Source organism: Astyanax mexicanus, chromosome 5 (assembly GCF_023375975.1).
Source record: "Astyanax mexicanus isolate ESR-SI-001 chromosome 5, AstMex3_surface, whole genome shotgun sequence".
In the NCBI taxonomy this organism is placed as follows: domain Eukaryota; kingdom Metazoa; phylum Chordata; class Actinopteri; order Characiformes; family Acestrorhamphidae; genus Astyanax; species Astyanax mexicanus.
The window spans coordinates 44,107,667-44,135,257 of record NC_064412.1 but is presented as its reverse complement, the minus strand read 5'-3'; the positions used below and the strand labels follow the sequence as shown (position 1 = coordinate 44,135,257).

Below are 27,591 nucleotides of genomic sequence, written 5' to 3'. Positions count from 1 at the left end.
TTCTTGTCTTTGTGAACATACAGCTAAAGTGACTTGCCAAAAAGCTCTAGATTTCCTCTTGCTGCCATGTCCAGAGAGGTTGCCTACAACCCTATCGGCATGTGAATAACAGAAATCACAGCATCTCAGTCAGATTCAGGTCAGGACTTTGACTAGGCCACTCCAAAGCCTTTACTTTATTTTTCTTCAGCCATTCAGAGGTGGACTTGCTGGTTGTCCTGCTGCAGAACCCAAGTTCATTTCAGCTTCAGGTCACGAACAGATGGTCGGACATTCTCCTTCAGGACTTTTTGGTAGACTGCAGAATTCAGCAAATCTTCCAGGCCTTGAAGCAGCAAAACAAGCCCCAGACCATCACACTGTCACCACCATGTTTCACTATAGGTTTAATGTTCATTTTCTGAAGTGCAGTGTTTATTTTATGCCTGATGTACTGGGGCACACACCTTCCAAATGTTAAACTTTTATTTTCCCCAAAGTCTTGGAGATCATTAAGAGCAGAGTTGAGGAGAACATAAGTGAACAGATCCAAGTACAGTTGAACTAGCTTAAGTATGCAAGGGTGAATTAGGCTGAGCAAGGTTAAGTAGACTACGATTTTAGCCTGCCATGTAGTATCGCTCTACCTGTGTTTATCTGACCACTGGACTGTTTATTCGACTTTTTTCGACAACTTTTGCCTGATCTGTGATAATGCCCTGTGTACCCCATTACGGTATGTTTCGCCCTGTATGCACCAGTTTAACGGTATTTACCCTGCTTTGTTTGACCGCTCTCTATACTGCCCCTTTATCTATTAAATACTGTTTTATACATCTGCGTTTGTCTGAATTCTGGTACACTATGACAGTTTTTTGTGTTTTTGCACTTAAACTGAAATATTTATCAATATAAATAATAGTTTGTTTAGAATTTATTTTCTATTCTTAAAGCATGATACATTTTATTAGATTAGAGGAAAGTCATTCAGACATCCTTCTTGTAGCCTAATTTACCGATGTTTTGGCCTGTGTTGTTAATTGTTCGCATTGTTCATGTTTTAATCTTTTGGAGATCTGTTCTTAATAAACATTTTTTTTAAATAATAGATCTTCTTTAATGAGCAATGTTATGTTTCTGCCACAAAAAGTTTAGGCCAAAAAGTTCAACTTTGGTCTCATCTGACCACAGCAGCTTCTTCCACATTATTTAATGTGTGACAAACGGCATGTCGTATGTCTTTTAACAATGGTTTTGTTCTTGCCAAATCTTCCATAAAGGCCATATTTGTGGAGTGCACAACTTCTCCCACCTGAGTTGTGGATTTCTGCAGCTCCTCCAGAGTGACCATGGGCCTCTTGGCTGCTTCTCTGATCAGTGCTCTCCTTGCTTGATGAGTCAGTTTGGGTGGATGATGGCCATGTCTTGGTAGGTTTGCAGTTATAGAATACTTGTGCTACTTGTGATGCTTACAGTGTTTGGGTTGGTCTGTCACTTAAATAAAATACATTTAAGTTTGTGATTGCAAAAGGTAATAAAATGTAAAAAGGAGTATGAATTATTTTGTAAGCCACTGTAATGAAATTATTATTGCACCCTTAACAGCATGTACTGCAAAACAAATCAACAAAACAAAACAATTGTGAATCGTATTGCATTTGTACCTTTAAAGAAGACAAATTTGCCATCAGATCTCTCATAGGCAGCATCAATGCGAGGTGGCAGCCCTTTCCAAAACTGGTCAATCAGCATGGGGTATCCCTCCTGTACTTTGTTATTGCGCAAACGCCAGAACCATCGATCCTGTAACAAACACAAAAAACACCCAGCTCAAAAGAGAACTAATCATTTTCTTTTGTTTTTCCCCAAGACAGATGTGGTCTCCACGATGGAACATTCATTTCTGCAAAAAAAGTTATTGTGGGACAAAAGGTGATACTAACAGAAAATAATGCAATAGAAAACAAACTAACATGACTAACATGAAAAACAGCATTATAACAACAAAAAAAAACAGCATTATAACAAAAAAAAACAGCATTATAACAAAAAACAGCATTATAACAAAAAAAACAGCATTATAACAAAAAAAAAACAGCATTATAACAAAAAAAAAACAGCATTATAACAAAAAAAACAGCATTATAACAAAAAAAACAGCATTATAACAAAAAAAAAACAGCATTATAACAAAAAAAACAGCATTATAACAAAAAAACAGCATTATAACAAAAAAAACAGCATTATAACAAAAAAAAGCATTATAACAAAAAAAAAACAGCATTATAACAAAAAACAGCATTATAACAAAAAAAAGCATTATAACAAAAAAAACCATTATAACAAAAAAAAAAGCATTATAACAAAAAAAAACAGCATTATAACAAAAAACAGCATTATAACAAAAAAAAGCATTATAACAAAAAAAAACAGCATTATAACAAAAAACAGCATTATAACAAAAGACAGCATTATAACAAAAAAAAGCATTATAACAAAAAAAAACAGCATTATAACAAAAAAACAGCATTATAACAAAAAAACAGCATTATAACAAAAAAAAGCATTATAACAAAAAAAAACAGCATTATAACAAAAAACAGCATTATAACAAAAAAACAGCATTATAACAAAAAAAACAGCATTATAACAAAAAAAAACAGCATTATAACAAAAAAAACAGCATTATAACAAAAAAACAGCATTATAACAAAAAAACAGCATTATAACAAAAAAACAGCATTATAACAAAAAAAAGCATTATAACAAAAAAACAGCATTATAACAAAAAACAGCATTATAACAAAAAAAAGCATTATAACAAAAAAAAGCATTATAACAAAAAAAAACAGCATTATAACAAAAAACAGCATTATAACAAAAAAAAGCATTATAACAAAAAAAACCATTATAACAAAAAAAAAGCATTATAACAAAAAAAAACAGCATTATAACAAAAAACAGCATTATAACAAAAAAAAGCATTATAACAAAAAAAAACAGCATTATAACAAAAAACAGCATTACAACAAAAGACAGCATTATAACAAAAAAAAGCATTATAACAAAAAAAAACAGCATTATAACAAAAAAACAGCATTATAACAAAAAAAAGCATTATAACAAAAAAAAACAGCATTATAACAAAAAACAGCATTATAACAAAAAAACAGCATTATAACAAAAAAAAACAGCATTATAACAAAAAACAGCATTATAACAAAAAACAGCATTATAACAAAAAAACAGCATTATAACAAAAAACAGCATTATAACAAAAAACAGCATTATAACAAAAAAAAGCATTATAACAAAAAAAAAACAGCATTATAACAAAAAACAGCATTATAACAAAAAACAGCATTATAACAAAAAAAAGCATTATAACAAAAAAAAAACAGCATTATAACAAAAAACAGCATTATAACAAAAAAAAACAGCATTATAACAAAAAAACAGCATTATAACAAAAAACAGCATTATAACAAAAAACAGCATTATAACAAAAAAACAGCATTATAACAAAAAACAGCATTATAACAAAAAACAGCATTATAACAAAAAAAAGCATTATAACAAAAAAAAAACAGCATTATAACAAAAAACAGCATTATAACAAAAAAACAGCATTATAACAAAAAAAAGCATTATAACAAAAAAAACAGCATTATAACAAAAAACAGCATTATAACAAAAAAAAACAGCATTATAACAAAAAACAGCATTATAACAAAAAAAAGCATTATAACAAAAAAAAAACAGCATTATAACAAAAAACAGCATTATAACAAAAAAAAACAGCATTATAACAAAAAAACAGCATTATAACAAAAAACAGCATTATAACAAAAAAACAGCATTATAACAAAAAAAAGCATTATAACAAAAAAAAAACAGCATTATAACAAAAAACAGCATTATAACAAAAAGTGGAGTTATTCATAACTAAATTTTGGGAGATAATCCACGCCCATTACTCCACCCACTAGCCCTATTTAAACCCCCACTTCCTCTCCTCCTGCGTGTGGTACAACTTGGCACCCGCCTCCACCCCATCTCCCACCTTTTTCTCTTTCTTCTTCTTCTTTACCTCTCATCGCGGGGGGGGGGGGCTTCAGCTTCTCGCGTCCTTGCGTAGCTGCCCTGAACTCTAGCCCAAAATATCCACTGAGTTCGCCCCCCTCCTCTTTCTATCTTATTCCATCAGGGCGTGGGTTAATACTAGCAAAAACAGCATTATAACAAAAAAAAACAGCATTATAACAAAAAAAAACAGCATTATAACAAAAAACAGCATTATAACAAAAACAGCATTATAACAAAAAACAGCATTACAACAAAAAAAAGCATTATAACAAAAAAAACAGCATTATAACAAAAAACAGCATTATAACAAAAAAACAGCATTATAACAAAATAAAACAGCATTATAACAGAAAAACAGCATTATAACAAAAAAAACAGCATTATAACAGAAAAATAGCATTATAACAAAAAAAACAGCATTATAACAGAAAAAAAACAGCATTATAACAAAAAACAGCATTATAACAAAAAAAACAGCATTATAACAGAAAAAAACAGCATTATAACAGAAAAACAGCATTATGACAAAAAAAACAGCATTATAACAAAAAAAAGCATTATAACAAAAAAAAACAGCATTATAACAAAAAAACAGCATTATGACAAAAAAAACAGCATTATAACAGAAAGAAACAGCATTATAACAAAAAACAGCATTATAACAAAAAAACAGCATTATGACAAAAAAACAGCATTATAACAAAAAAAACAGCATTATAACAAAAAAACAGCATTATAACAAAAAAAACAGCATTATAACAGAAAAAAACAGCATTATAACAAAAAACAGCATTATAACAAAAAAAACAGCATTATAACAGAAAAAAACAGCATTATAACAAAATAAAACAGCATTATAACAGAAAAACAGCATTATAACAAAAAAAAACAGCATTATAACAAAAAAACAGCATTATAACAAAAAAAACAGCATTATAACAGAAAAAAACAGCATTATAACAGAAAAAAACAGCATTATAACAAAAAACAGCATTATAACAGAAAAACAGCATTATAACAAAAAAAAAAACAGCATTATAACAAAAAACAGCACTATAACAGAAAAAAACAGCATTATAACAAAAAAAACAGCATTATAACAAAAAACAGCACTATAACAGAAAAAAACAGCATTATAACAAAAAAAACAGCATTATAACAAAAAACAGCACTATAACAGAAAAAACAGCATTATAACAAAAAAAACAGCATTATAACAGAAAAAACAGCATTATAACAGAAAAACAGCATTATAACAAAAAAAAAACAGCATTATAACAAAAAAAACAGCATTATAACAAAAAAAACAGCATTATAAGAGAAAGGAAAAAAAAAAACAGAATATAGGAAGAGGTTCACCAATCTGCATAAACTCGCCATCACAGGAATGTTTACTGAATAATTTTAGACAGTTTTAAAGATTGTGTCAGACAAAGGGGGGTTTTATTGGCTATTGTAGAAATATTTGACTGGTGAACCATGATTCCAATATTTAAAAAAAAGATGCACAAGAACAACTTTACAAGAGTGACATACCCTTGATAGTTTAATAACAAAGCATTCATTGACTTAACTGAAGTCCCTAAGGTTTTGGTAGTGGATGGTTACAATATTCCAGTAACGTCTTCATGCAGACCACCAGAGCTCTTGGGGTCCTGGGCCTGGTATGTCTGTTTATTAATCAGTACCTGCTTTTACCTGCTTTGCCTACCTATTGCTTATATAGCATATTGAGACTATAGATACTACAACTATACCAAGAAACGGCAGTAGATGGCAATAAAAGAACTACAAACTACTATTATTCCACAGAAGTGTGGTTGACTTGGAGTTACAATGTGTAACCATGTTAATGTTTGGTGTAAATCAAATAATTCAACACACAACTATAAACCACTGGCAACAAAAGGCGGTACACCCCTAAATGAAAATAATCCAACTGTACCCAGATAGCCATTTTCCATCCCTGGTGTCATGTGACAATGTTACAAAAACTGGGGAGCAGGTTTGTTATTGCTCTCACACTCTCTCATACTGGTAAATGAAATTCAGTATGGTCCTTCATGGAAAAGAACTCAACCCAAACCCAATAAAACATCTTTGGGGCATCCTCAAGTGAAAGGTGGAGGGGCACAAAGTCTTGAATATCCTCCAGCTCTGTGATGTAGTCGTGAAGGAGTGAAAAAGCTTTCCAGTGGCAACCTGTGAAGCTCTGGTAAACTTCATGCCCAGGAGAGTTAAGGCAGTTCTGGAAAATAATGGTGGTCACACAAAATATGGAAACTTCAGGAACTTTAACTAAGGGGTGTACTCACTTTTGTTGCTGGTAGTTTAGACATTAATGGCTGTATATTGAGTTATGTTGAGGGAAGAATAAATGTACACTGTTATAAAAAAGCTGTATTCAGACTACTTTTTATTGTATCGCATGAAAATGTATACTTCTGCAGAAATGTAAGGGATGTACTCACCTTTTCCAAATACAGTATATATATTTGTGTGTACTCTTTGGTACTCTTTGCTTGGTTCTCTCTCACTCCCACTCTGCTGCTTCCAGTGTAGCTCCTAGCCTCTCCCACTACCCAGGCTTTTGTCCAAATTAATAATTATGAAATGTGAAGGGGACGTGTTGCCCTTAGATATTATTGCGGGCCGCCTATGTGTGTATATATGATTGTAATAAAACAATTTATTTTCTTTTTGCTAGTCCCACACTATGAAAAATGGAGGGCTGGTACAGGGGAGGAGAGAGCAGAGAGTTTCCTGACCTAACTGACCTAAAGAGTAGGTGCCAAAGGCTGACGTTGCCACCATCCGTTCCTTTTACCAGTCCCTGCAAGGAAAAGCATCACAGACATTCATCTTCTCAAAAATATGCAGCAAGTCCACTGGCATTTCCCAGATATGAAATGTATACTGTCTGCCATAGTCTTAATAAGTCAGACTTTACAGACTTTAACTGGAGCTCTAGTGCTGTGTTTAACATTAGTGCTGCACTTTCAGATGAGATAAACTGCTTCTATGTTAGTCTTAAGGCAAATAATGCTGTCAATAGACAGATGGTCTGTTCCAGCTAAGGCTCAGGTAGCTTAAATTCTGAGAGATGTTGCGCTCTCCATGCTTATGTGTAAGAAAAAAATTGTGGTGCATCCTGCCAAGAGACAACAAGCATTTCCAGAGAGTGCAGAAGACCCTCACCATTGCACTACCAAACTAAAAGGGACAGCTTACCTTGAAAACAAACATTTCTCGTCTGAAAAAGGCCACTGTGTTGAAGTTGCCGTCACATATGTTGGGTCTTCCGTAACCAGGAGAAGAGGGGCGGTCTCCAGATGGAGGTCGAGGCGGGCGGGTCTGCCGGTCATGCTTCCTCTCAGACGTAGAATGAGTCCGTCGAGCTGGGAGGGTGGGAAGAGGCCGTGTTGGCTCCAACATTGCTGTTGGGATACCTGTGTGAGCACATGCATCTGTTTTACATCCAGTGTGCACCATCATTAGCTGGATGTTTCACCCTCCTTGAACCTTTCCACATATTGTCACATTGTACTCTCTAGACTAAACATATTTTAATGTGATGTTCTGTGATAGTCTTTTTTTTGATGAATAAAAACTTGATTAAAAACCTGGTTTGCGTTTGTAATCAGCCCCTTTACTTTAAAACCTCTAAACCTCTAAACAGCCCAGGCAGGGACAGCACTAATTAGAGAAAGAGGCTCTTGAGGATCCATCAAAATCCACAGCTGAGGTGGGAGACTCTGTCCACAGAGCAACTATAAGTAAAACAATTGGTGAAGGAAAGACATAAGAAGTGGTGTTTGCAAAAAAGCAAACATATGGAGGATTGTGCTCTGATCAGTTGGTACCAAAGCTTTAGTTTTTTGGCTAAAATCTACGTGGTGGAAAACTAACTCCACACATCACAGGCAGCATTGTGCTGTAGGGATGCTTTTCTTCAGCAGGGACAGGGAAGCTGGTCGGAGTCGATGGGAAGATGGATGGAGTTACAGTAAATACAGGGCAATCCTGGAAGAAAACCTGTTGGTGGCTTCAAAAGACTTGAGACTGGGAAGGAAATTCACCTTCCAGCAAGTCAATACAGCCAGAACTACAACAGCATGGTTTAGATCAAAGAATATTCATAGTATAATCAAGACCTAAATCTCATTAAGCAAGATCTGTGGCAAGACTTGATTACTGTTCACAGACGCTCTCCATCCAGCCGGGCCAAGCTTTTTTTTAGCCTTTTATATGTGTGAAGCTGTTGGTCTTATTAACTCGAGGGGCTAAATACAAATGAATGCCACACTTTCCAGATGTCTATTTGTGAAAAAAAAAAACAAGAAGTAAACGATGTATAATTTTACTTTCACTTAACAATTATGTGCTACTTTGTGTTGGTCTTTCACAGAAAATCCCAATAAAATACAGTTAAGCTTGTGGTTGTAAAATAAAGAAAAGGGGAACGAATACTTCTTCAAGACACTGCAAGTGAGCTTAGGTACTGATGCTGGATTATTAGCTCATTATCCAGCTCATACCAAAGTTATTTAATTTTAAGGGCCATATTTTGGCTATCTATAGGCAAGCCTTCAACCATCCTAAAGGTGCAATCATTCTGCATTTCTCAGCAAAGGAAACTGACCTGTTGTGAAGGTGCTTAAGCAGCTCACGAAAACAGCAATGATATTTTATTCTGCATTCTGTTTCTTGTTGATGTAAAATGTGGGTGTGCACATTGCTTATACCCTGTGCAAAGTCTGTGTGTGTGTGTAATAACAGGGGTGTATGCACATCTGTGTTGCTAAGCTAGGTATGGGCATCTGATTGTTGACTGCAATCAGGGTTTTAATCAGACAGTGGTGCACCTGCGAATTTCTGCTGCTAAGACAGCAATATGCTAAAAATTTACCTGAACACCCAGCAGTGTAGATATATTTGTAAACTTTGGTGCTATTAAAATTGTGCTGGCACAAAGCATGGAAATAGATTGTTCATGGGATGTAAGTAAGCAATGAGCATCATAATGCACTTTGCACAGGGTATAAGATGGGGCCCTAAATGTTTAAGAATTTCATTGTTTTGTATGATTTGTACTGCATAGCATTTTCTAGTTGTGTATGGGTGGGTATGTGTATAGATGGGTAATGATACGGATAGTTATAGATCTGGCATCATTACTGACATGGACTGCCATAAATGTACTAAGTAACATTTCTTGACTCATGAAATCTGTTGATAGTTTTTGGCAAAATCATTACCAAAAAAATAAAAACTAAGACTATACCTGTTTAGACTGCCTTAAATTCAACTACCTGGCTATACATTGCCACCATCTTTAAACAAAAAAATACCATATATTTTCTGGATGCCTTGAAGGTCATCTAGTGGTAGTTTGAAGTCGTGGGTCTCCATATACTGGTAAAAAGGGGCCATGATTGCACTGGGGTCATTGGAATGTTCAAGACCCAATGCATGGCCCAACTCATGGACGGCAACCAGGAAAAGGTCATTACCTGCAAGAGAAAACAAGTCAAAACTAAAAACCACCCATATGTTATTACACTCACTCACATCGTCAACCGCTTTATCCGTTAAGGTTTGCAGGGGGGCTGGAGCCTATCCCAGCCAGGATCGGGCGGGAGGCAGTATACACCATGGACAGGCCACCAGTCCATCGCAGGGCACCATATGTTATTAATCTCCTGAAATTTATTGTGGCACCAAAATAAAGGCTTGAATTCACGGCACTGCAGCTAATCTCCCTGGACATGGACGGAGGAGAAAAATTGATAAAAGGTTCCAACGCAACCCACTGTTAAAAAAGCTAGACTGCAGTTTGCCAAAATTTATGTAAGCCAAAATCCTTCTGGGAAAACATCTTGTGGACAGATGAGACCAAAATAGAGCTTTTTGGTAAAGCACATCATTCTACTGTTTACAAAAACAGAATGAGGCCTACAAAGAAAAGAACACAGTGCCTACAGTCAAATATGGTGGAGGTTCAAAGATGTTTTGGGGTTGTTCTGCTGCCTCTGGAACTGGGTGCCTTGACTGTGTGCAAGATTACCAAAGGATTCAGAAAGCCCAGTTTCAGAAAGCTGGGTTTGCGTCCTAGGTCATGGGTCTTCCAGCAGGACAATGACCCCAAACATACTTCAAAAAGCACCCAGATGGAAACAAAGCGCTGGAGAGTTCTAAAGTGGCCAGCAATCTAAATTCCATTAAACACATGTGGAAAAATCTTAAAATAGCTGTTGGGAGGAGGCACCCTTCAAATATGAGAGACTAGGAGCAGTTTGCAAAAAAAGAGTGGTCCAAAATTCCAGTTGAGAGGTGTAAGAAGCTTGTTGATAGTTATAAGAAGCGATTGATTTCTGTTGTTTTATTTATGTTATAAAGGGTCTGCAACCAAATATTAAGTTGAGGGTGCCAATAAATGTGTCTGCCCCATTTTTGTATTTTTTTGTAAAATCATGTCAAATTTGTTTTTTCCACCAGTTTTTTGTGTTGTTCCAATACACAAAGGAAATAACAAACCATTTGTAATTGCAATAATTTTCTGGGAGAAATACTTCATTTTCTGGAAAAAAATCAGGGGTGCCAACACTTTTGGCCATGACTGTATATACCTGGGCCCTTGTGACATCACCAGTGCTGCACGGGCAAAATGGCAGCACACTAGCGCAAATTTTAAGGGTAGTGACATAAACATATTATAATTTAATGTGTAAACATTTTTCATTACATTCATATTTAATTGAAAACTAAAAATGTTTCATGTCCACTTCAAACTTGTGCATATCAAGTTTTGTTCTTTATCAGCTCAACATGCTGTTAATAGTTCTTCCACACGTACCATCATGGTTAGAGTTTCCTAAAGTCCAGGGCTCATCTGAGTCGAAATGCGTGTCTCCTCCGATTCCAGGACCTGGGAAGTAGGCATGCGCTAAAAAACCTCCCTCCCCGTCAAATGGTGAACTGTCACCATGGAATCCTGAGGCGAAGAAAATCATAATGTCTGCCTCCTTTCCATCTTTCTTGATCTCAGGATAGGCCACTTCCTGAAAAGTCAGTGGGGTGACGGTTTGCCACACATCAAAGGCCTGCCGTATTGCCCGCTGTGTATCCTTCTCCCCCACCTTTGGTGTAAAGTTGTGTATGCTGAAGAAATGAAATGAAGAACAGAAGCAAAGACAAATGAATAAAGTGAACACTTATGAAATATTCAGCCTTTCTCTACATCAGCATGTGTGACAGGCCTTGCATGATCGACATCACAATGTTCATTTTGCAATATAATTATGTGTAATCATTTGTAGATATGTAAGATTAAATTTTCAGACATTGAAAAGATGAATTAATCAGACCTCCTTCCCAACGTGTTCTCAGTCTCTTTAAATCACACTTTGTGTAACTAGATATGTGCGTTCTTATGTTTTAGGGAGTGGCTTTGTTAGGAGGCCCGTATGGTGAGTGAAAATATTGGGCTTTCGTTGATTATTGTAACATCATTGACATCATGCATTCAATGATATCAGTTAGTTTTTACTCTGATTATTAACTATGTATGATTTATCATTTGCAGTAACTGGTTATATCATAAACCCAACAATGTCTTTACTTTTGAAGAATAAATATTAGTGATTTCATATCAGGCAGCATTATAAATGTTTTTTAAACAGTTTTTAGATTTTTCATTTACATTTATTAGATTTTTTTTGTGAAAGTGAAATAATAAATAAAATAGGATATTTTGCAAATGCAAATATGAAACAGAATTACTCATGCATATGCCAAGTCTTTTTTTTTTTTTACTGATTTTAAAGTGATATTTAAAAATATATTCCCCTAACTCTTCCCTAGCTGACTGACTGAATGATGTGGTTCTGATGGATAGATTTTCTATATAGGGAAAAACTTTGCACTGCTTGGCAGAATCCATTTCGACTGACAAACTTCTGTATAGTGGAATAAAAAAGTGAAGTAAATACAAAGATAGATAATGTAATGATTCCAGAGCTATATTTTGTTTTTATCTTTCAACAAAACATGTTTGTATCTTCAGGCAATGGTATGATTTCATTTTGTATTACTGTGCATATCAATCAGGTAAGCCAGAGCTAAGAAACTCACCCACACACACTCAAATACATGATAATCCTGGGAAGATACTGTGATGTCCTGCTGTATCATATCTCTAATTAAATAGGCTTGGAAGCAAGGTTTGTTATAATGTGTAATTTATGATCTGATTAGAACAGAAACACAGACGTCACAATAAATCTTTCATTTACCTAATAAAACCACTATCCGGCTTTCATTGTTTGCAGGAGATGGAAGCTCAGGCTTTTTCTGCATCACTTTCTTTCTTTCTGTGACAGTCCTTAAAGATCAAATCAAATTCACTTCCACAGACGCTCTAAATATAGACCCGGCTGCAAGCTCAAAGACTCTACAGGCAAATAAAGGTGCAGTTCACCTCAAATACCCATACATAAAGTGATTTATATATAGTGAGATTATAAATAAAGTGAAAGTGTCTACACGTAAAGCTCTAGATAACATTATAATAAATTTATTTTTACATAAAGTTAGTGGTCAGTAAGAGTATCTATCTTCAATTAACTCAATATAACCTTAATATAAACCCAAATAAATATAAAGTCAGTGATCAGTGAGTGTGTTTACTGTAATTACCTCTATATAACATCAGAATAAACCCCAAAAAACATAAAGCCAGTAGTCAATGATGGTGTCTACCTGTAAATAACTCTATTTAACAGTGTATATTAGTCAGTGATTAGTAGGGTTGCAGCAGTAACTGGTTTCGTGGTGTTCCATTGTATGAAAATGCATGGTTATCAAACCATGGACATTTGGTTATTATCGGTATTGGTGAAAAAGGCAAACAAATGCATGTTTTCATCACAGCCACCCGTAAGACTCAAACCCAGAGCAAAGAAGAAAGGACAGATAGAAGCTAAACAGATATTATCTCTGTTACACTATAAAAATAAACTACAATAAGCAGTATGGGATTATCCTGGATACCCCTAAATTTCATGGGGTTATTCTTATGGATTTATATTGCATATAAATGCATATATTTGGTGGCTAAGGTCATACAACAGTTTTCCAGGATGGGTTCCCCCCCAAGGGTGAACAAAAGAGGTGAGTTCACATGTTCAGCACAACATCAGTAGGTTGACTTTAGTGCTGCCAGCATTGCTGCAGAGCTTGAAGAAGTGGGAGGTCAGCCTGCAGTGCTCAGACTATACACCACACACTGCATCAACTTTGTCTGCATGGCACTGTCCAAGAAGGAAGCTTCTTTTGACGCTGACACACAAGAAAGCAAGCAAACAGTTTGCTGAAGAAAAGCAGTCCAAGAATATGAATTGCTATGAATTGCCATGTCCTGTGGTCTAAAGAGATCAAGATAAACTTGTTTGGCTCAGATGGTGTCCAGCGTCTGTGACGGTGACCTTGTGAGGAGTACCAAAAAAATGTCCCTTGTCAACAGTCAAGCAAGTGGTGGCAGCATCATGGTCTTGAGCTGCATGAGTGCTTCTGCCACTGGGGAGCTAAATTTCCACATGTGCTGTGACATTTTAAAGCAGAGCATGATCCCCTACCTGCGAAACTGGGCTACATAACAGTTGACCACTACTTTGATGAGGAAGTTAAAGATAAAGACGATGGATTGAGCATGTTTATCTCCAGACCTTAAAACCAACGGAGCACCTGTGGGGCATCCTCAAACGGATGATGGAAGAGGTCAATGAGTCTTAACATTTACTGGCTCTGTGATTCATCATGGAGGACTGGAAGAGGATTACAGTGACAACCTAAGAGAGCGCGTCAGAGCGAGCGACCGAGAGAGCGATTCAGAGCGAGCGACCGAGAGAGCGAGCGACCGAGAGAGCGAGTCAGAGCGAGCGACCGAGAAAGCGAGTCAGAGCGAGCGCCCGAGAGAGCTCGTCGGAGCGAACATCCGAGAGAGCGCGTCGGAGCGAGCGACCGAGAAAGCACTTCAGAGCGAGCGACCGAGAAAGCACTTCAGAGCGAGCGACCGAGAGAGCGAGCGACCGAGAGAGCGAGCGACCGAGAGAGCGAGTCAGAGCGAGCGACCGAGAAAGCACTTCAGAGCGAGCGTCCGAGAGAGCTCGTCGGAGCAAGCGTCCGAGAGAGCGAGTCAGAGCGAGCGACAGAGAGAGCGTGTCAGAGCGAGCGACCGAGAGAGCGAGTCAGAGCGAACGACCGAGAGAGCGTGTCAGAGCGAGCGACCGAGAAAGCACTTCAGAGCGAGCGACCGAGAGAGCGAGTCAGAGCGAGCGTCCGAGAGAGCGAGCGACCGAGAGAGCGAGTCAGAGCGAGCGACCGAGAAAGCACTTCAGAGCGAGCGACCGAGAGAGCGAGTCAGAGCGAGCGACCGAGAAAGCACTTCAGAGCGAGCGTCCGAGAGAGCTCGTCGGAGCGAGCGACCGAGAGAGCGAGTCAGAGCGAGCGACAGAGAGAGCGCGTCAGAGCGAGCGACCGAGAGAGCGAGTCAGAGCGAACGACCGAGAGAGCGTGTCAGAGCGAACGACCGAGAGAGCGTGTCAGAGCGAGCGACCGAGAGAGCGTGTCAGAGCGACCGACCGAGAGAGCGTGTCAGAGCGAGCGACCGAGAGAGCGTGTCAGAGCGAGCGACCGAGAGAGCGAGTCGGAGCGAGTGCGTCAGAGCGAGCGCCGAGAGAGAGCGCGTCAGAGTGAGCGACCGAGAAAGAGCGCGTCAGAGCGAGCGACCGAGAGAGCGAGTCAGAGTGAGCGACCGAGAGCGAGTCCGAGCGAGCGACAGAGAGAGCGAGTCAGAGCGAGCGACAGAGAAAGCAAGTCAGAGCGAGCGGCAAAGAGAGCGCGTCAGAGCGAGCGACAGAGAGAGCGCGTCAGAGCGAGCGACCGAGAGAGCACGTCAGAGCGAGCGACAGAGAGAGCGAGTCAGAGCGAGCGACCGAGAGAGAGACAGAGAGAGCGAGTCAGAGCGAGCGACCGAGAGAGCGCGTCAGAGCGAGCGACCGAGAGAGCGAGTCAGAGCGAGCGACCGAGAGAGCACGTCAGAGCGAGCGACAGAGAGAGCGAGTCAGAGCGAGCGACCGAGAGAGAGACAGAGAGAGCGAGTCAGAGCGAGCGACCGAGAGAGAGACAGAGAGAGCGAGTCAGAGCGAGCGACCGAGAGAGAGACAGAGAGAGCATTCGGTCACACTTCCTAACTACGTAGACAGATTGAAGTTTTTAACTGACTTTGCATTATACAGTGTAGTTCGTACCTGTATGAAATTTTTTTGTCCCTCCATTTCTGACCGGTGAGGGCATAACGTTTATTTCTCCTCCGTCTGCTGAAGTGTGGGTGATCAGGAACACCACAACGAGGTTTCTTCATCCACCTGAACAGCAAACAGAACAAGAATGGCTGTGAATACTCCTTGTCATAATGAGAGATATATAAAGTTGTAACAAGTCCTGCACAGGACTTGGCTAAATATATGGTGGACGGATGAAACCAAAACTGACTTGTTTAGAAGGAACACACAATGCTATGTGTGGAGAACACAGGCACAACACACCATCATCAAAACCTCATCTAAACTGTGAAATATGGTTGGGAATTCCCAAGTTCACCAAGACATTTTGCAGGAAACCTAAGACCTAAGACCACCAACTGAAGCTAAACAGAGGATGGATGATGCAACAGAACAACGACCCAAAACATAGAAGTAAATCAACAACCAAACGGCTTCAACAGAAGAAAATACTCCTTCTGGAGAGTCCTGACCTCAACCCAATTGAGATGCTGTGGCATCATGACCTCAAGAAAGTTATTCAGACCAGATATCTCAAGAATATTATAGCTGAACTGAAACAGTTTAGTGAAGAGAAATGATCTAAAATTCCTCCTGACTGTTGTGCAGGTCTGATCTGCAAATACAGGAAACATTTGGTTGAGGTTTTTGCTGCCAAAGGAGGGTCAACCAGTTATTAAATCTAAAGATTTACATACCTTTTCCCCCCTCACTGTGAATATTAACATGTGTTTAATAAAACCATGCAAACATATTATTTTTGAGTGGTATAAGTTTAAGCAGACTGTGTTTGTTTATTGTTGTGACTTAGACAAAGAACAAAAAAAAAAACACCAGAACCTTCTAATCAAACAAGCACAGAACCCTCCATCTATCAAACACCAGAACCTACTAATCTAACAAGCACAGCACCATCCATCTATCAAACACCAGAACCTACTAATCTAACACGCACAGCACCCTCCATCTATCAAACACCAGAACCTACTAATCTAACACGCACAGTACCATCCATCTATCAAACACCAGAACCTACTAATCTAACAAGCACAGCACCATCCATCTATCAAACACCAGAACCTACTTATCTAATACGCACAGCACCCTCCATCTATCAAACACCAGAACCTACTAATCTAACAAGCACAGCACCCTCCATCTATCAAACACCAGAACCTACTAATCTAACACGCACAGTACCATCCATCTATCAAACACCAGAACCTACTAATCTAACACGCACAGCATCCTCCATCTATCAAACACCAGAACCTACTAATCTAACACGCACAGTACCATCCATCTATCAAACACCAGAACCTACTTATCTAACCAGCACAGCACCCTCCATCTATCAAACACCAGAGCCTACTAATCTAACAAGCACAGTACCATCCATCTATCAAACACCAGAACCTACTTATCTAACAAGCACAGCACCCTCCATCTATCAAACACCAGAACCTACTAATCTAACACGCACAGCACCCTCCATCTATCAAACACCAGAACCTACTAATCTAACAAGCACAGCACCCTCCATCTATCAAACACCAGAACCTACTAATCTAACAAGCACAGCACCCTCCATCTATCAAACACCAGAACCTACTTATCTAATACGCACAGCACCCTCCATCTATCAAACACCAGAACCTACTAATCTAACACGCACAGCACTCTCCATCTATCAAACACCAGAACCTACTAATCTAACACGCACAGCACTCTCCATCTATCAAACACCAGAACCTACTAATCTAACAAGCACAGCACCATCCATCTATCAAACACCAGAACCTACTTATCTAATACGCACAGCACCCTCCATCTATCAAACACCAGAACCTTCTAATCTAACACGCACAGCACCCTCCATCTATCAAACACCAGAACCTACTAATCTAACACGCACAGTACCATCCATCTATCAAACACCAGAACCTACTAATCTAACAAGCACAGCACCCTCCATCTATCAAACACCAGAACCTACTAATCTAACACGCACAGTACCATCCATCTATCAAACACCAGAACCTACTAATCTAACAAGCACAGCACCATCCATCTATCAAACACCAGAACCTACTTATCTAACACGCACAGCACCCTCCATCTATCAAACACCAGAACCTACTAATCTAACACGCACAGCACTCTCCATCTATCAAACACCAGAACCTACTAATCTAACAAGCACAGCACCCTCCATCTATCAAACACCAGAACCTACTAATCTAACACGCACAGTACCATCCATCTATCAAACACCAGAACCTACTAATCTAACACGCACAGCACCCTCCATCTATCAAACACCAGAACCTACTAATCTAACACGCACAGTACCATCCATCTATCAAACACCAGAACCTACTAATCTAACAAGCACAGCACCATCCATCTATCAAACACCAGAACCTACTAATCTAACACGCACAGCACCCTCCATCTATCAAACACCAGAACCTACTAATCTAACACGCACAGCACCCTCCATCTATCAAACACCAGAACCTACTAATCTAACACACACAGTACCATCCATCTATCAAACACCAGAACCTACTAATCTAACACGCACAGTACCATCCATCTATCAAACACCAGAACCTACTAATCAAACACGCACAGTACCATCCATCTATCAAACACCAGAACCTACTAATCTAACACGCACAGTACCATCCATCTATCAAACACCAGAACCTACTAATCTAACACGCACAGCACCCTCCATCTATCAAACACCAGAACCTACTAATCTAACAAGCACAGCACCCTCCATCTATTAATCACCAGAACCTACTTATCTAACAAGCACAGCACCCTCCATCTATCAAACACCAGAACCTACTAATCTAACACGCTAAGCTAAACTAAACAAGTAAGTTTTCAGTCTAGACTTAAAGATTGAGACTGTGTCTGAGTCCCGAACATATTCGGGGAGATTATTCCAGAGTTGAGGCGCTTTATAAGAGAAAGCTCTTCCTCCTGCAGAGCTCCTCTGAATTTTAGGAACTACTAATAAACCAGCACCCTGAGATCTAAGTAATCGCGGTGGTTCATAACAGGAGATGAGGTCTTGTAAATACTCAGGAGCGAGTCCGTGTAGGGCTTTATACGTTAACAGAAGAATTTTATAGTCTATGCGGAATTTGACTGGAAGCCAATGCAGTGCTGATAGTACTGGACTAATATGGTCAAATTTTCTCGTTTTAGTAAGGACCCTGGCTGCAGCATTTTGAACTAGCTGAAGTTTATTTAAGTTACTGCCGGAACATCCAGACAGTAGCGCATTACAATAATCTAGCCTTGAGGTAATAAAGGCATGTACAAATTTTTCTGCGTCATGCAGTGATAGGGCATTTCTTAGCTTGGCAATATTACGGAGGTGTAGAAAAGCTGTTCTAGTAACATTAGATATGTGTTTATCGAATGCTAGATCTGAATCTATGATAACTCCAAGGTTTTTAGCTGCTGAACCAGGGGTGTCTGAGAAGTCAGCCAGATTTAGCATTAAGTCGGATAATTTAGATTTAGATTAGTAGGTTGTGGGGTTTAATAACAGATGGAGGGAGCTGTGCTGGTTAGATTATTAGGTTCTGGGGTTTAATAACAGAAGGAATGGAGTTGTGCTGGTTAGATTAGTAGGTTCAGGTGTTTGATAACAGATGGATGGTGCTGTGCTGGTTAGATTAGTAGGTTCTGAGGTTTAATAACAGAACGATGGAGCTGTGCTGGTTAGATTAGTAGGTTCTGGGGTTTAATAACAGAAGGAATGGAGCTGTGCTGGTTAGATTAGTAGGTCCTGGGGTTTAATAACAGATGGGTGGCGCTGTCCTGGTTAGATTAGTAGGTTCTGGCATTTAATAACAGATGGTTGGAGCTGTGCTGGTTAGATTAGTAGGTTCTGGGGTTTAAAAACAGATGGTTGGAGCTGTGCTGGTTAGATTAGTAGGTTCTGGGGTTTAAAAACAGATGGATGGTGCTGTGCTGGTTAGATTAGTAGGTTCTGGGGTTTAATAACAGATGGATGGAGCTGTGCTGGTTAGATTAGTAGGTTCTGAGGTTTAATAACAGATGGATGGAGCTGTGCTGGTTAGATTAGTAGGTTCTGGGGTGTCATAACAGATGGATGATGCTGTGCTGGTTAGATTAGTAGGTTCTGGGGTTTAATAACAGATGGATGGAACTGTGTTGGTTAGATTAGTAGGTTCTGGGTTTTTTTCAATAGATGAATGGATCAGTTATGGTTAGATTAGTAGGTTCTGGGGTTTAATAACAGATGGATGGAGCTGTGCTGGTTAGATTAGTAGGTTCTGGGGTTTAATAACAGATGGATGGAGCTGTGCTGGTAAGATTAGCAGGTTCTGGGGTTTGATAACAGATGGAAGGTGCTTTGCTGGTTAGATTAGTAGGTTCTGGGGTTTAATAACAGATGGATGGTGTTGTGCTGGTTAGATTAGTAGGTTCTGGGGTTTAATGACAGATGGATTATGCTGTGCTGGTTAGATTAGTAGGTTCTGGGGTTTAATAACAGATGGATGGAGCTGTGCTGGTTAGATTAGTAGGTTCTGGTGTTTAATAACAGATGGATGGAGCTGTGCTGGTTAGATTAGTAGGTTCTGGTGTTTAATAACAGATGGATGGTGCTGTGCTGTGCTGGTTAGATTAGTAGGTTCTGGTGTTTAATAACAGATGGATGGAGCTGTGCTGGTTAGATTAGTAGGTGCTGGGGTTTAATAACAGATGGATAGTGCTGTGCTGGTTAGATTATTAGGTTCTGGGGTTTAATAACAGAAGGAATGGAGTTGTGCTGGTTAGATTAGTAGGTTCTGGTGTTTAATAACAGATGGATGGAGCTGTGCTGGTTAGATTATTAGGTTCTGGTGTTTAATAACAGATGGATGGAGCTGTGCTGGTTAGATTAGTAGGTTCTGGGGTTTAATAACAGATGGATGGAGCTGTGCTGTTTAGATTAGTAGGTTCTGGTAGTTGGCAATGTATGAAACGTTGGACTCACTCAATGGTTGTTTGGTCGAGGACACCTGTCACAGGAATGCCATAGAACCGCTGCATGGCAGCAACTGCAGACTGCATGGATTTTTCGGACCGTAAGTCTGATGTTCGTATGTTGTCGGGGAGCAGGTAGCCATAATTCTTCAACCATGTCTGAGCAGAGAGAGAGAGAGAGAGAGAAAGAGAGAGAGGAAGACATGAAAAAATCTCGAGTCTCTGTTTCTCTAATGAAATCACATCACTCTATATGCAGGATTCTCGCAGATTTCAGGAAGTAAAATTTAAGACTTTTTATGACCATTCTTAGTGAAATTGAAGACCACGAAACACAATATATTGCAAGAAACATTCTGTCAACAATGACCCTGGTAATACGCCTCCCCACCACAGGAGGTCACACTCGCCCCAATATTAGCAGAAGCACACCTGGCCTCAACCATCTCTCACGTGTGCCTATGTGCAAGGTGTTGTCAGAATTTCTGACATTCAAAGCGTTTATTTCATTCTGGTATTATCGCTCTGTGACTTTCTTTCTGCCTAGACCTAGATTTTTTGGATTTTCCCTTTTCTGCCTTGTTCACTTGGATCTTTTTGTGTGTTGGTACAATAAACCTGCTTTTGGATTCACAACCCTAGTCTTGTGCGACATAAGATTTTGAGCAACAAAACTCAACCATGAGCAAAGACTGGAGGAACTAGTCCAGCTTGTTCAGGGCTTGATGCAGCAAACTGCCGCTCCTGCTGGGGAATCTCCAGAAAATCTAAACTCTCCCTGAACAAGCCGTGGCTGTGGACCTACCTCCTTATCTGCCCTCTTTTCCTGTTATTATTGCCATTCCAGAATGTTATGACGGCTCTCTTGGAACATGTAAGAGTTTTCTAATGCAGTGTATTAATCATATTGCAGCTCAATTTCATTTTGAGACAGGTAAAATACACTTTGTGATGTCTCTGCTGACTGGCAAGGTCAAACATTGGGCTACCCACGTTGAGAATAGTTTTCCAGAGGCGACTACGAGAAGATCTTCAAGGTAAATTTGTTTTTGAGGCAAGGAAATGACTCTTGATTAATTAATGGATGCTGCCATCGCCTTTGAAAACCTTCTGTGAGATGGAAGCTCAAGAGAGACTTCAGTCTACTCTCTGTTCACATAAGCTCCACCGTCCACACAAGCTCCACCCCCCACAGCAAGCCTGAACCTAAGCAAATCCAAAGAGCTTGTCTGACTCCTGAGGAGAAGCAGTGGAGATGCAGGGAGGGGCTGTGTTTATACTGTGGCCAGGCTGGCCACATGTGTTTCCTGCCCTACTTGTCCCAGTGCTGCTGGCTGGCTTTACATGACCCCCCTCATCTCATGGAAACATGGGGAGATCCTCCAATGGAGTATCTTCTGCCAAAGTCATTGTTCATCCCTGCCCTGTCTTGCTACCACTGTAAAGAGCCCTAGTATATATAAATACCTTTGTACCTGTTCCCAACCCCTATCAGGATCTTCTGGAGGTGTTTAGCAAGGAGTGTGCCATTCAACTTCCCCCGCACAGACCATGGGACTGTGCTATAGACCTTCTTCCTAATACTACACTCCCTCATAGTCAGGTTTACACCCTTTCAGGAACTGAGACCCAAGCCCTTGATGAAACCCTGGCCATGGACCAAATCAGACCCTCCACATCCACATGTGCTGTTTTTATTGAAAAGAAGGATGAGGGTCTCCACCCATGCATAGATTACAGACATCTTAATGCCATTTCTGTAAAGAGCCCCTACTCTCTGTGTGTACTCTTCCTGATTCGATGAACATGTCCGCCATGTCAGGAAGGTGCTAAGAAGACTCCTTGATGATCAGCTCTTTGTCAAGGCATAGAAATGTAAGTTTCATGTACAGGAACTCTCTTTTATGGGCTACAACATCAGACCAGGTGCGGTCAGCTGATAAAGTCAATGCCATGATCAGTTGGCCCAGACCTTCCTTGTATTCTCTTTCTTCTTCTGGTGCTTTATCCATGCATTTAGCTGATGCCTCAGACACTGGAGCTGGAGCTGTTTTGTCCAAAAGGTCAGGTAATCCACCCAAGTTACACCCATGTGCTTAATACTCCCGCAAACTACTGCTCGCTAGAACTGCTCGCTATGAAATACACCTGGGAAGGAATGAGAAATTAGCTGGAAAGGGCCTAACACCCCTTTGTGATTTTCACAGACCATCAGAATCTTGAGTACATCAGAGTACATCAGATCTGCTAAACGTACACCAGATCTTCTAAATGCTTGATTTCTAGACAAGCCTGCTGGTCTTTATTCCTTAAATGCTTCAAATACTCAGTAACATACAGACCTGGATCCAGGAATGATAAAGCTGATGCATTATCACGCATGTTTTCTGACCCTGATGCGTGTTTTCCTGGTTAATGACAGCCCGGAAAACATTTTTCCTGACTCCTGGGGTGGGGTGTGTGGGGTGTGCAGCATCAGGCAGAAGGCAGTATACACCCTGGACAGGCCACCAATTCATCGCAGGGCAGACAGACTCACAATTTCAATCAAGTTCCAATTTCCAAGTTCCAATCAAGTCTTTGGACTGTGGTAGGAAACCGGAGAACCCAGAGTAAACTGGGGCAGACACGGGGAGAACATGCAAACTCCACACAGAAAGACCAGGGTCGCCCCAGCCGGGAATCGAACCCAGGCCGCCTTGTTGTGAGGCGGAAGTGCTACCCACTGTGCCACCGTGCCGCCTTCTAGTGAAACGTTCTGTTTGCTAAATAACAAAGAAGGCAGCAACAAGCTAGAAGCTAATAAGCTAATAACAACATTAAATAAAAACAGAAAAATAGGAAATAGGAAAATAACCAACTAAACTAATCTCAAAATGCTAAAAGAAATATAATCTAACGAATTCTTAAAGGGCAAAACGAAATAGTGGTTTAATAACAGATGGATGGAACTGTGCTGGTTAGATTAGTAGGTCTTGGGGTTTAATAACAGATGGATGGAGCTGTGCTGGTTAGATTAATAGGTTCTGGGGTTAAATATCAGATGGATGGAGCTGTGCTGGTTAGATTAGTAGGTTCTGGGGTTTAATAACAGATGGATGGAGCTGTGCTGGTTAGATTAGTAGGTTCTGGGGTTTAATAACAGATGGGTGGTGCTGTGCTGGTTAGATTAGTAGGTTCTGGTGTTTTTTTTAATAGATGGATGGTGCTGTGCTGGTTAGATTAGTAGGTTCTGGTGTTTGATAACAGATGGATGGAGCTGTGCTGTTAGATTATTAGGTTCTGGGGTTTAATAACAGAAGGAATGGAGTTGTGCTGGTTAGATTAGTAGGTTCTGGTGTTTGATAACAGATGGAGGGAGCTGTGCTGGTTAGATTATTAGGTTCTGGGGTTTAATAACAGAACAATGGAGCTGTGCTGGTTAGATTAGTAGGTTCTGGAGTTTAATAACAGATGGATGGAGCTGTGCTGGTTAGATTATTAGGTTCTGAGGTTTAATAACAGAACGATGGAGCTGTGCTGGTTAGATTAGTAGGTTCTGGGGTTTAATAACAGATGGATGGAGCTGTGCTGGTTAGATTAGCAGGTTCTAGCGTTTAATAACAGATGGATGGAGCTGTGCTGGTTAGATTAATAGGTTCTGGTGTTTGATAACAGATGGATGGAGCTGTGCTGGTTAGATTAGTAGGTTCTGGGGTTTAATAACAGAAGGAATGGAGCTGTGCTGGTTAGATTAGTAGGTCCTGGGGTTTAATAACAGATGGATGGAGCTGTGCTGGTTAGATTAGTAGGTTCTGGGGTTTAAAAACAGATGGTTGGAGCTGTGCTGGTTAGATTAGTAGGTTCTGGGGTTTAAAAACAGATGGATGGTGCTGTGCTGGTTAGATTAGTAGGTTCTGGGGTTTAATAACAGATGGATGATGCTGTGTTGGTTAGATTAGTAGGTTCTGAGGTTTAATAACAGATGGATGGAGCTGTGCTGGTTAGATTAGTAGGTTCTGGGGTGTTATAACAGATGGATGATGCTGTGCTGGTTAGATTAGTAGGTTCTGGGGTTTAATAACAGATGGATGGAGCTGTGCTGGTTAGATTAGTAGGTTCTGGGTTTTTTTTTTTCAATAGATGGATGGAGCTGTGATGGTTAGATTAGTAGGTTCTGGGGTTTAATAACAGATGGATGGAGCTGTGCTGGTTAGAGTAGTAGGTTCTGGGGTTTAATAACAGATGGATGGTGCTTTGCTGGTTAGATTAGTAGGTTCTGGTGTTTAATAACAGATGGATGGTGCTGTGCTGGTTAGATTAGTAGGTTCTGGGGTTTAATAACAGATGGTTGGAGCTGTGCTGGTTAGATTAGTAGGTTCTGGGGTTTGATAACAGATGGACGGTGCTGTGCTGGTTAGATTAGTAAGTTCTGGGGTTTAATAACAGATGGATGGTGTTGTGCTGGTTAGATTAGTAGGTTCTGGGGTTTAAAAACAGATGGATGGAGCTGTGCTGGTTAGATTAGTAGGTTCTGGTGTTTAATAACAGATGGATGGTGCTGTGCTGGTTAGATTAGTAGGTTCTGGGGTTTAATAACAGATGGTTGGAGCTGTGCTGGTTAGATTAGTAAATTCTGGGAGTTTAAAAACAGATGGATGGTGCTGTGCTGGTTAGATTACTAGGTTCTGGGGTTTAACAACAGATGGATGATGCTGTGTTGGTTAGATTAGTAGGTTCTGAGGTTTAATAACATATGGATGGAGCTGTGCTGGTTAGATTAGTAGGTTCTGGGATTTAATAACAGATGGATGGAGCTGTGCTGGTTAGATTAGTAGGTTCTGGGTTTTTTTCAATAGATGGATGGAGCTGTGATGGTAAGATTAGTAGGTTCTGGGGTTTAATAACAGATGGATGGAGCTGTGCTGGTTAGATTAGTATGTTCTGGGGTTTAATGACAGATGGATGGAGCTGTGCTGGTAAGATTAGCAGGTTCTGGGGTTTGATAACAGATGGATGGTGCTTTGCTGGTTAGATTAGTAGGTTCTGGGGTTTAATAACAGATGGATGGTGCTTTGCTGGTTAGATTAGTAGGTTCTGAGGTTTAATAACAGATGGATGGAGCTGTGCTGGTTAGATTAGTAGGTTCTGGGGTGTTATAACAGATGGATGATGCTGTGCTGGTTAGATTAGTAGGTTCTGGGGTTTAATAACAGATGGATGGAGCTGTGCTGGTTAGATTAGTAGGTTCTGGGTTTTTTTCAATAGATGGATGGAGCTGTGATGGTTAGATTAGTAGGTTCTGGGGTTTAATAACAGATGGATGGAGCTATGCTGGTTAGATTAGTAGGTTCTGGGGTTTAATAACAGATGGATGGAGCTGTGCTGGTAAGATTAGTAGGTTCTGGGGTTTGATAACAGATGGATGGTGCTTTGCTGGTTAGATTAGTAGGTTCTGGGGTTTAATAACAGATGGATGGTGTTGTGCTGGTTAGATTAGTAGGTTCTGGGGTTTAATAACAGATGGATTGTGCTGTGCTGGTTAGATTAGTAGGTTATGGGGTTTAATAACAGATGGATGGAGCTGTGCTGGTTAGATTAGTAGGTTCTGGGGTTTAATAACAGATGGTTGGAGCTGTGCTGGTTAGATTAGTAAGTTCTGGGGTTTAAAAACAGATGGATGGTGCTGTGCTGGTTAGATTAGTAGGTTCTGGGGTTTAACAACAGATGGATGATGCTGTGTTGGTTAGATTAGTAGGTTCTGAGGTTTAATAACAGATGGATGGAGCTGTGCTGGTTAGATTAGTAGGTTCTGGGGTTTAATAACAGATGGTTGGAGCTGTGCTGGTTAGATTAGTAAGTTCTGGGGTTTAAAAACAGATGGATGGTGCTGTGCTGGTTAGATTAGTAGGTTCTGGGGTTTAACAACAGATGGATGATGCTGTGTTGGTTAGATTAGTAGGTTCTGAGGTTTAATAACATATGGATGGAGCTGTACTGGTTAGATTAGTAGGTTCTGGGATTTAATAACAGATGGATGGAGCTGTGCTGGTTAGATTAGTAGGTTCTGGGTTTTTTTCAATAGATGGATGGAGCTGTGATGGTAAGATTAGTAGGTTCTGGGGTTTAATAACAGATGGATGGAGCTGTGCTGGTTAGATTAGTATGTTCTGGGGTTTAATGACAGATGGATGGAGCTGTGCTGGTAAGATTAGCAGGTTCTGGGGTTTGATAACAGATGGATGGTGCTTTGCTGGTTAGATTAGTAGGTTCTGGGGTTTAATAACAGATGGATGGTACTTTGCTGGTTAGATTAGTAGGTTCTGAGGTTTAATAACAGATGGATGGAGCTGTGCTGGTTAGATTAGTAGGTTCTGGGGTGTTATAACAGATGGATGATGCTGTGCTGGTTAGATTAGTAGGTTCTGGGGTTTAATAACAGATGGATGGAGCTGTGCTGGTTAGATTAGTAGGTTCTGGGTTTTTTTTCAATAGATGGATGGAGCTGTGATGGTTAGATTAGTAGGTTCTGGGGTTTAATAACAGATGGATGGAGCTGTGCTGGTTAGATTAGTAGGTTCTGGGGTTTAATAACAGATGGATGGAGCTGTGCTGGTAAGATTAGCAGGTTCTGGGGTTTGATAACAGATGGATGGTGCTTTGCTGGTTAGATTAGTAGGTTCTGGGGTTTAATAACAGATGGATGGTGTTGTGCTGGTTAGATTAGTAGGTTCTGGGGTTTAATAACAGATGGATTGTGCTGTGCTGGTTAGATTAGTAGGTTCTGGGGTTTAATAACAGATGGATGGAGCTGTGCTGGTTAGATTAGTAGGTTCTGGGGTTTGATAACAGATGGACGGTGCTGTGCTGGTTAGATTAGTAAATTCTGGGGTTTAAAAACAGATGGATGGTGCTGTGCTGGTTAGATTAGTAGGTTCTGGGGTTTAATAACAGATGGATTGTGCTGTGCTGGTTAGATTAGTAGGTTCTGGGGTTTAATAACAGATGGATGGAGCTGTGCTGGTTAGATTAGTAGGTTCTGGGGTTTGATAACAGATGGACGGTGCTGTGCTGGTTAGATTAGTAAGTTCTGGGGTTTAATAACAGATGGATGGTGCTGTGCTGGTTAGATTAGTAGGTTCTGGGGTTTAATAACAGATGGTTGGAGCTGTGCTGGTTAGATTAG

The 27,591-nt window shown here is 39.9% G+C and overlaps 1 protein-coding gene across 1 annotated transcript in view; it reads right to left on the bottom strand.

The window, feature by feature from the left end:
* mmp24 (matrix metallopeptidase 24) overlaps window positions 1-27,591 on the bottom strand; it is a 52,068-nt gene that overhangs the window by 8,796 nt on the left and 15,681 nt on the right. The window contains exons 2-7 of the mRNA XM_022664419.2: window positions 20,437-20,585; window positions 15,375-15,491; window positions 10,922-11,226; window positions 9,417-9,578; window positions 7,297-7,514; window positions 1,644-1,782 (exon numbers count right to left, since the gene is read on the bottom strand). Of these exons, the coding sequence (XP_022520140.1) occupies window positions 1,644-1,782; window positions 7,297-7,514; window positions 9,417-9,578; window positions 10,922-11,226; window positions 15,375-15,491; window positions 20,437-20,585 (1,090 nt within the window). The remainder of the gene's footprint in view (window positions 1-1,643; window positions 1,783-7,296; window positions 7,515-9,416; window positions 9,579-10,921; window positions 11,227-15,374; window positions 15,492-20,436; window positions 20,586-27,591) is intronic.